This window comes from Asterias rubens, unplaced genomic scaffold, assembly GCF_902459465.1.
Source record: "Asterias rubens unplaced genomic scaffold, eAstRub1.3, whole genome shotgun sequence".
NCBI lineage: Eukaryota > Metazoa > Echinodermata > Asteroidea > Forcipulatida > Asteriidae > Asterias > Asterias rubens.
In genome coordinates, this window is record NW_022985714.1 from 2,043 (window position 1) to 12,622 (window position 10,580).

The window sequence follows — 10,580 nt, forward strand, 5'->3', positions numbered from 1 at the left end:
ATCAATGTCCCTTCAAGTTAAATATTTCTACCTCAATGCTAAAATAAAAGGACGGCCAGCTAGCTAATCACTTCACTTCGTAATAAATTAAGAATTTAAGAAAATATAAATTAATACTCACATTGTTTTTTCTAGTTTTATTTAGGTCATCCCATTCTGTTCTCATCTCACAATCACATCGTTGCTGTTTTGTGTGCAAGTGATCTGTCAGTGTCATGCAGCAGCAGTCGTCGATCATCTGTGAAAATGAAAAGATCATTATTTCACAAATTGTAAAAAGCGCCACCATTCGACCAGACACGGCTAGTTTTTTCATCTATTTTATATATTTTCATATCAACAAGCTACTAGAGGGAGAGTTCCTTCCATCCAACTTGCATTCAAGTGTTATTTTCATCTGCCGATTGTCGAATTCTGAGACCATTGAAGACATGCCGAGATCCAAGGTTTTACAGTTTCTGTCTGCAGTATCCAGATCGAAGTTTTCAGTGCCTGGTGTTTTATTTCATGCACGTTGTGGATCGTTGATATTGTTTCAAAAAGTTTCGGAAAGCAGTTCTGTTTTTAATTGTTGTCTCGGCACCCAGCATTCATCATTACTGCATTGTTCTTCATCCAAACAAAATGTACTCGATGAAAGTTTTCGCAACCGCAGAGACAAACATGCCGTAAAATTGACTCCGTTTCCCACTCCACGGTTTCCCAGAGCAACATCTCCGGCCAGTATCTTGGTTTCATTTCCCTACTTCACATGTGCCCGTCTGAGGGATAAAGATTCTTCAGCAGAGCCTACCCCTTACCTGGATGGACCGACCTTATTAGAATGTAGTACTCCACAAGCTGCTGTCAAGTGGTGGAATGATTCATTTTTAAAATGGGGTGTTCCAGATCCTGAGGTGTCAGCAGAGTTTATTGTGGCACACGTTCTGGGATTCAAACAGGTGACAAAAAAGTTTTTGATTAGTTTGAATGATTTGCATGATTTAACTTTCCTGGGTAAAACTTATCAAAATAGAATATACGAATTAGTGATGAAAAAATAAACTTATTTAACAACTTCTAAAATTAAACTTTCTTATTAGTTATTCTAATTATAAGTAGGCCTAATTTAAGAATGAGATTAGAAAAGTTGTTTCTTCTGAAATTGTCATAAAAAATAAACTACTTTTGCTTTTTATTCATTTGACAAAGTAGTTTTTCTTTTGGATGGATATTTATTTCAAAGCAAAGTAAATATTCTGTTAAAACATGAACCATTTAATTAAAATAAAAAAACAGAAACACTTAAAACTTAAAAAGCAATTATTTAAAGTTTAATTGTTTTTTTGTTTACTTGTTGAAAGATGGTGTGAGATTAAAAAATTACAGCAATAAATGGCCATCCCCGCCCCTTTTTCCACTTATAAAGTCCGACTAACTTTGAAGAATTTTAGTCTTGAATGAGAAATGTGTTTACTCAGAGGTCAGTTCATCATTTATTATCTTACTTGTGGTTTTGTGCGAGATGTACTTTTAACTCTTGTCTCCATGTTTATCTTCAGTTCCATGAGATGTTATGTCAAAGGTCACAGGGGTTGTTGACTGGGAACGAGCTCGACCAGATCAACAAGTTATGTAACAAGCGAAAGGAGAGGTAAGAACCGGTTACACAACCACACGAGGGAGCTGTTGCATTATTATAGGCAAATGCGAACAGTTAACTGTTCCGAGATGTTTGGTTTGCAGTAACATCTTCTACTTGTTGGCCAGTAGATTATGTTCTTTTGAGATCTTGTCTTGCTTTATATTCTACAACCGCGAAGTAGATATACAGAATTTGGGAAACTTCCCGAGACATTATGAGTACTTTTGGAGCTAAGTTAAATTTATAAATATTGGGCGAGTACAATAGAGCAGAATATTATCTGGTGAATTCTGGACTGTTCCATTTGCAGAGATGAATTCTGGAATGTTCCATTTTCAGGAGGTAAAATCTGTACTGTTCCATTTCAAAAAGCAATGTTAATTGTCCTTCAAAATCTATTTCTTATATATTTATCAATTATTGTCAATTCTCACTTGTCCCAATAGATTGATTCCAATAAATACAGATTTATTAATTTTCAAATATGTTGGCAGGGTACCAGTCCAGTATATTGTTGGCGATTGGGATTTCCGAGACCTTGAGATAGTCGTCAGACAACCTGTTTTCATTCCTAGACCAGAAACTGAGGTAAGGGAGTAGATGGCTGGGCTTCCTAAGCTTTAACGTTCTTGAAGATTATGAAAGGAACCCAGAAGGATGATGATAAGATGCTAGTCTCCCATTTTAGCCTTTTGTCAAGGCCTTCATAGACCTTATCGCAAATACTCGGTACAGAAATGGTGCGCTCATGTGATGAGACAGGGAGGCCTACCCAGCGCAGTTATAGATGTTATGCCTGCAGATACAATTTGAAGTAGAGGCCGCCCTTAGCTGCGCTGGATAGACAATGTGACAAAGTGGAGTGGTAGAAGACTAAAGCGTAGGAGAGCTGAGAAGAGCAGCGATTGATAGTCACCAGGGCCCAACTTCATAGAGCTTCTAAGCCCCAAAATTTGCTTAGGCTGAAATTTCTTCTTTGATAAAAACAGGATTACCAACCAAATTTTTTATTTGTTGCATATTGCTTGTTACTGGTATTCAGCTGCTGTTTGCTTATCCTAAAAATCACGTGGAAATTTGGTTAGTGATCCCGTTTTTTATCAAGGCAAAATTTCATGCTAAGCAAATTTTTGTGCTTACATGTAGCAGCTCTATGAAATTGGGCCCTGGTGATTCCATGGATGGCGGCGACTCAAGGATTGCACCCCAATATAGTTGGAGGATGAGGCAGTCATTGACTCAAGTCTTTGCCGAATGATGATGCGCGCAGTAGGCATGGAATGAGGTGCATGCTGGTCTAGCGAGGGATCAACTTTGATCGCAAGCTAGACCAGCATTCACCTCATTCAACAGTTAGCGCTTGGGCAATGGGTATTTGCGAAAAGGTCTATAGCAAATTGCTTACAGCCTAAAGGACTAAGTAATACATATAAAAAAAGTTGATGTTGTGACATTGAGTCTTTATTGAAGGCTTTTATTTTTTTGTTTAGCCTTCTAGAAAGACTCGGCTAGGGTTAAAATGCCAGGCCATTAACTATTTTTGCACGAAATTTAAACCTGCAAATTACTCACTGAAACAACTCTGCTGAATACTGAATGATCCTTTCTTTTTGCTGCAGATGCTTGTTGATGTTATAGTGGGACACTACTCTGTTGATGAGGAACTACATTTTCTTGAGATCGGGAGCGGTAGTGGAGCGATCAGCATCTCCATCCTCAAAGAACTGCCTTGTGTAAGGGACATTGAAAAGAGAAAAATCAATTGAATGTCACTTTTCAATCTTAAAAACATAAAGCCTGTAATAAGCACCAGAACCTGCTAAGCCAAGGAAAATCTTGCTTAGCAAAACCATGTTGCCAGCTAACATGTCGTAAAGTTTTCATTGTTGTGACTGGTGCCCTACTAACTTTTTGTTTTGCTTAGCAAGCCATTTGTTAAGCAGTATTTTCTGCTAAACAGCTTTATGAAATTTGGCACTGTTTCCCAAACCCTCCTCTAACAATCCCACAATCTTTATCGTTTAGGCCTAATTTGTAATCAACAAAAAATAGTTTAAACAAATTTAGTGAAAGAAATATCACCAAAGACCAAGGATTGCCTTTGAAACTAATAACACTCCACACTAATGACATCACAATTGCTAAAAAAAGCCCGGATGTCAACATAAGCTTGGACATGTAGGCACCTGTTAATGAATTTGACACATTGCCTGAGATCTGGGAACTGAGCTTCTATTATTAGCATTCGTGCAGAGGGATATTGATAAAAACAAATTCTTTTAAACAATATGTCTTATTTATTTGGCAATTTCACATATAAATTCCAAATTACAAAAAAAATTATACGAATAGGATACAACTCTTAAAAACCATATAATCGGTGTCATTGTTTGAAAACTTCGTTAAGTTGTTTTACCACAATTGTTTCATACAAAGTTTGAAGTAATGTCATTTTATATTTATAGGCTCGTGTAACTGCAATTGACTGTAATGAGGAAGCTGTGAAACTCACCATAGAGAATGCTATCAGGTATACATGCCAGGATCCTTGATCATGTATTTTGCAAACCATGAGTATACGTGTGCATAAAGCGCTCACCTCTCACCACAGTGGCCCTGGTTCGATTCCTGGCTAGGGCCATAATGGGAGTAGAGCTGTGTGTTGGTTCTCTCCTATGCCACAGGGTTTTATCTCTGGGCCCTTCGATTTTCCGCCCTTGGGGAAAAATCTAAATATGTGGCTGTGCTCCGGGTTCATATAAAGGTTGATGGGGCTGGCTGCCAATGGCACCCTTGCATGCGTGTGACCCGAGCATGTAGCCCCGTTTTTCGTCCAATTCAGATTATCAGCTGTGTGCCAATAAAGGCGGATGGTATATATCCTTGTGCCAACTTGCACTTCTGGCGGCAAAATGAGGGAACATCGCGCCATTTTGTATTGGGCTGACAGTGGCGTGACGTGTGTCTGTGTGATTGCATAGTGCACAGTTTTATGACATTTGCCAACCAATCTGTACAATAACGAATCGATGCACTTTACATTAGTGCCCTGCAGTCATTATGCCAATAATATTCCTTTAATCTTTTACGGCTCCCTGTGAAGAATACAGCCTGAGCTGCCGTGGCACTCCAAAACCTTTTTTATTCACAGTATCAACCTCTACCCTCACAAGTACCCAGTTACACCCCCTGGGTGAAGAGAAGCTATTGTACTATAAGCATATTGCTAAAGGACACAAGTGTTATGATCATAATAATAATAATAATAATAATAATAATATCGAAGTCTTATATAGCACACGTATACTACCAAACAAGGTACTCAAGGCGCTGAGTATATATAAACTTTCAGAAAGATAGGTAATTGCAGTGATGAATTTTGAGATCCAATTATTTAGCACCTTATAAGGGTTTACATGGTGCTATGGCACATACAGCAGCCACAGCCAGGAACACTGGGGCGAACCCCTTCTCTTTTCGAAAAGTGCACTGGGTTCTTTTACATGCATTACACAACACATGGGACCAACGGCTTAACGTCCCATCCGAAGGACGAAGCAATGGTTAAGTGTCTTGCTTAAGGACACAAGTGTCACGGCTGGGGACACTCGGCTGACTTAATCACCAGAACTTGAATCCGATGCTCTAAAACACTTGGCCATGGCCCCCTAATAAAGCGAAGTCAGGTAACGCTCTCTTCACAATTTTAACAACAAAACTTTGTTCTTTGTGTACCAGACTAGGTGTACAGGACAGACTATCAGTCCACTGTGCTACCATGATCTCTGAACTGCCCAATTGCCTCAAAGGGTTCTCTTTTGATGCCATCGTTAGCAATCCTCCATATATACCAACCCAAGACATGGGCAATCTGGATCCTGAGATAGTTCTGTAAGTTGAGTAGAGGACAAAGTTTGTATTATATAGTTATAGTTTGACTAACAGATGGGAAACCAACTCCCAAAATGATGCAACCAAGATTCACTTGATAACTCCGAGATGAATCCGGTCCAAAGAAGCAACTTTCATATAAATTTTTATTTTAATAACTAGAATAGATTCTAAATAGTGGTTTGTCTTTGGGTGTCCCAAAGCAGATATCATTATTTACTTCAAGACAGCTTATTTAGGTGAGATATGAAATATAACATCTATTTGAAGGACAAAGAAATACATGTACGTGTCTGGCTTATGGACAAAAGTGCCATGGCCAGGACACGCAACACACTCAGCTGATCAGAACTTACACCGGAGCTCGAGTCTAGTGCGCTTCACCGCTCGGCCTGGTAAGGATTTACAAGGTGCTGCGGCACAATTAGCAGCCACTGCTAGGAAACAGCCGGGCAAACCCTTTCTCGTCAAACTAATAAGTGGTACTCGATTCATTTGCGAGCATTAGAAGACCAACAGCTTTACGTCCCATCCAAAGGACAAAAGTGGCTTGGCCAGGACATGAACCCACACTCTGCTGATCATAAATGCCAGGGCTCAGGTTCAGTGCGCTTCACTGCTCGGCCAAGACACACCAATAATAGTTTTAAAATGTTCTCTTTAGATATGAAGATGAGCGAGCTCTCTGTGGAGGGTCAGACGGTCTGGATGTAATCAGAGACATTTTGTCTAATGCAAGACATCTTATGAAGTCTGGGGGTTTCATTTGGTTTGAGGCAGACACCAGACATCCAGAAGGAATCCAAGAATGGCTGAGGAATAACCGAGATACCTGCGTTGAGTTTGTCAGAACATTCCAAGATTATAATGACCGGTGAGTATGTATGCAGTCTAACAGAATCAATAAAGGAATGACACTAGACTTGGCACTTCATGGAGGCAACAAAGGTGAATGGTCATTGCCTTGGTGCCTTTAAAATGCTCCAGTAGAAATTTACAATTGTCTTCTTAAAGGGGCTTTGTTGTTGTACTCAACGCAGACCCGTGGTTGCACATTGAACTATGAACTCACCCAGTTACTGCATGCACGCGCACACTCTCCCTAGGGAGGGATGGAGGGCACACACATGCAGTAAATTGGTGCCAGTTCATCCATGTACAGCTTTAATTGCCGAGGCCTTCATCCTGTAGAAATTTGACAGAGGCCTAATCACATGAAACCTTCCTTGCATATTACATACATGAAACCATTTCTAGTATACCAAGTTATGTACAAGTGAATTTTATCAATTCCAGGTCCCGATTCTCTCAACTGAAGTACCAACATCCTACAAACAAGTGACTTTAAATGAAGGGGTGTGCGTTAGTTTAGATGATCTTTCTGTTTAGCATTCAGCAGCCACCACCAAAAAAAGGGGGGAAACGTCAGAGCTTGGCCACGACACCTTGCATGTCAAGACAGGTGTCAAAACTGGGACCCAAACCCCGACATCGTTAGTCAGAAACACCAGAGCTTGGCAACGACACCTTGCATGTCAAGACAAGTGTCAATACCGGGACTCGAAGCCCGACTCTGCTGGTCAGAAACATCAGAGCTTGGCCACGACACCTTGCATGTCAAGACAGGTATCAAGACCGAGACTCAAACCCCGACTCCGTTGGTCAGAAACACCAGAGCTTGGCAACGACACCTTGCATGTCAAGACAGGTGTCAAGACCGAGACTCGAACCCTGACTCTGCTGGTCAGAAACATCAGAGCTTGGCCACGACACCATGCATGTCATAAGCAAAGCACTCCAGCATGGTAGCTTCCAAATGCTGTATAAATTTGATCTCTGTGAGAAGCATCTATCAGATATTTTGGAGTACAACAAAACATCACATCCTTATCTGTCAAATGTCCATTCTCTAAACACGAGACAAAATTAAACGATCAAAATAGTAATATCATCTCTCTATGTCTTCGTTTGGCAGCTGACTATGCAATAGTTTGGTTTTATTATATTTTTCATCAGTCACATAGGAAAAAATGGTGGCATTATTTTTAAAAGTAAAATCATTCATACATAACGTCCATAGTAATATATACATACAGTAAAGAGGATAATATCGCATGTGGAACAGGCTAGAAAACTTTGTACATAGGTGATGAAATTCATGACGAGTGCTTTGCACATCGGGAAATAAAGACACATTCTAAACAATATCTACAGATTAGGCGACTAGAATTTTAATGAAAGTGGTGCAATAGTTACGAGAAGTTCAACATGATTGGACTATAAAAAAAATTACTTAAAAAAAATGGATTGTCTTTAATTCATCTCGCTACAGTAATGTTTGAAACTCATGTTTACATTAAGGCCTTTGGGAATATTTGATTGTTCTATAAAATAAAATTGATGTTTTAAAGTGTATAATAATTGCAATTCATTTATTATGTTGTCACTAGGAACGTGTAATAAGCATTTTACCTTTGTATTTGACAGTTAATACTACTTACAGAAACAATGGCTCCCCCAAAAGCTTTTCAAAATGTAGTCCTCTGTTAGTGTTTTGTTTTTCCTTTTAAAAAACTAATTTCTACACCGGTACCAATTTTAAAGCAACGCCACAGGCCAATTTTATGGGAGTGGAAAACTACTCCACAAAATCAGTCAACTTTACCAAAATGTGAAGCAGATGGTTTTGACACGAGGCCCCAGAATATTCAAGTCACGAAAACAAATCACCGGGCGGAGGGTCATAGCTAGATCTGAAACAAACATTTGATATTTCAGCAGGTACCTTGTAAAGTAGTGCCGGCCAGTCAATTTGTTAGTTACTCCTAATGATTTCATTAAATGAGCTTTTAGGAACATTATCCTCAGCGCTAGAAGTGAATTATTTTGATAGCCGAGGCAAATAACTGACATTAATTAAATACATGGAAATTTGCATCGGGGATAAAGAATAATTGTGGTTATTACCCATTTACACCGATGTGTGTTAGCACTGTGTAATCGGTACTTTCCCCGAGTTCTGTGAAAAAAAAAAATCACAGGCATATTACCTGGATGGGATTCGAACTAACGACCTTTGCAATTCTAGAGCAGTGTCTTACAAACTAAAACACAGAGATTGCCCGTTAGCTAGAGGCAGTTCGAATCGCAATGATTTAATAGATGGAAATTTGCATCAGGGATAAAGAATAACATAAAAAAAATCTGAATTCAGATAAAGGTCCGATATTTCTCATCCTCAAAAACAGCCAAACGTAGAAATGTCCTTGTGGAATAATATGGACAGATACACAGACTCGTTAAATAACCAATTAAAAACAGTTGAATAAAAAAATGCATAGCAGTAGGCACACAAATTAAAACAACAAAAAGTTTACATTTTTCCTTCAGCGTCTTATGGTAACCTTTTGGGTAAAATGATCCAAACACAAGTACGGGTAGCTGAATAAAAGGCTAATCAAACTTTTTGTCCCATCTTGATTACCTTCTTGAAAATTCCCTTGATAACGATTCTGCAAGTTCTGCTTATATTTTAGCATTTCATCAACAACATCCCAAAGTGACAATCGGTCCCCTGCAGCCAAACCTTAATGTTGGGAGAAAACCGTGTTTTGAGAAAAGCTAATTTTGAAATTATTGGTTCGTAGACTGTTTGCTATTTCATCTTAGAAACTTTACATATTAAGAGCGACAAATAAGTTTGAAATTTTGTTCATAACAGGTTGAATAAGTTAGTAATTATTTAATTAACAGGATTTTTTTAATATAAAAACTGTGCAAACAAGGTGTTTAAACTTCTTGGCTGTTCGTAAAACACGCAACTGGACCAACAAGCCGCGTATCCTTTATTTTGGCACTTTGTGAAAACTTCATTCCAGGTTCTTGGTTTTATTTTTTGCCATTCATACAGTATTGTAGGTCAACAGATATGGCTCTTGGTGAAAATGTTTTTTGGCCGAAGCACTCTGATTTGGCACTGTGCCAGCTGTATAATCACTGCAATCACATGAACATTAAATGACAAAAGGTTTTTGGCACATCGGGAAATGCAGGCTTTCATCAACTTAGCATACTTAAGAAACTAGATGATTTTGAGACCTTATTGCTAAAAAAAGTCAAAATTTGTTTCCTACTGATTTTTATGTTTGTGGCACTTTGTGATGTTGTCGACGATTTTGACTCGGTTAAAGAGACGGATTTGAAAACATTTTTTTCTTGGGTCTTGATTCCATATGTATAAAATAAATCCGTCAAATATTCATTTTCGCCTAGTTGATTTAGAGTTCTTAACACAAACAAAGCTTGTAACTCTACATACAAATTAACACCCAAGATGTAATACTGGCAATCATGACAAACTCCAACTTTCCACAACGTTGCAAATTGGAGTCCGTTCTACCAAGTGCAGTTAATAAGCTACTCGTTTATATATATACTTTTAAAAAACGTTAAAGAATGCAGCTTAAAAAGAACCTGCAGCAGCTATTTATAATAAAATACAATGTGCACATTTGATGTTCACATTTGATGCCAACCTTTCCAAGGGGAAACATTTCTGAACATCTCTCCCTCAGAAATGCTACGTTTTAACATGTACTGTACAATATTAACGACTTCAAAAGACCCCCCCATTGACAAAAAGGTTAGGGTATTCGGCGCCCCTTCACTTTCTTTTCTCCAGGGGCTCCTCGAAAAAACTATTCTTTACATCTTGACGGCTTTATATACAGCAACAGGAAAACAAACGAAAAACCCCAGATGAAGTATTTACAATATAAGTTGCCATAACTGGTTCAGCTTAGGTAAGATATAGGCATGGAATTACTTAAAGACCATGGCCTTTGTTGCTCCCTGCTTTCCCTTAAAAGATATCAGAGTTTAATATTTGTCAATGTTAGTCGTCCTTGCAAAACGAGAATGACCTTGCTCTTACAAAAATTAAATTCTAGGCCTGAAGTGGTTATACAACAACAAAAAAGGTGAAATAATGGATTTTGAAAAAAAGTTATACTTTATCCTTTTTATCAATAAAAATATTCTGCTGGGAATTGCCATCAGAACAATG

At 38.5% G+C, this 10,580-nt stretch overlaps 1 protein-coding gene across 1 annotated transcript; it reads left to right on the forward strand.

The window, feature by feature from the left end:
• Window positions 1-338: 338 nt before the first annotated feature.
• On the forward strand, window positions 339-8,515 carry LOC117306311 (MTRF1L release factor glutamine methyltransferase-like). Its single transcript, XM_033790907.1, has 8 exons — window positions 339-941; window positions 1,542-1,633; window positions 2,119-2,212; window positions 3,244-3,357; window positions 4,090-4,154; window positions 5,363-5,515; window positions 6,180-6,389; window positions 6,812-8,515. Exons 1-8 carry the CDS (start codon window positions 432-434, stop codon window positions 6,855-6,857), a joined length of 1,284 nt encoding a protein of 427 aa, XP_033646798.1. The 5' UTR covers window positions 339-431; the 3' UTR covers window positions 6,858-8,515.
• Window positions 8,516-10,580: the final 2,065 nt, after the last annotated feature.

Coding starts and splice junctions, on each gene's coding strand:
- LOC117306311 (XM_033790907.1), top strand. CDS start 432: ATGCCGAGATCCAAGGTTTTACAGTTTCTGTCTGCAGTATCCAGATCG. Junction 942..1,541: donor ACGTTCTGGGATTCAAACAG/GTGACAAAAAAG, acceptor GTTTATCTTCAG/TTCCATGAGATGTTATGTCA. Junction 1,634..2,118: donor TGTAACAAGCGAAAGGAGAG/GTAAGAACCGGT, acceptor ATATGTTGGCAG/GGTACCAGTCCAGTATATTG.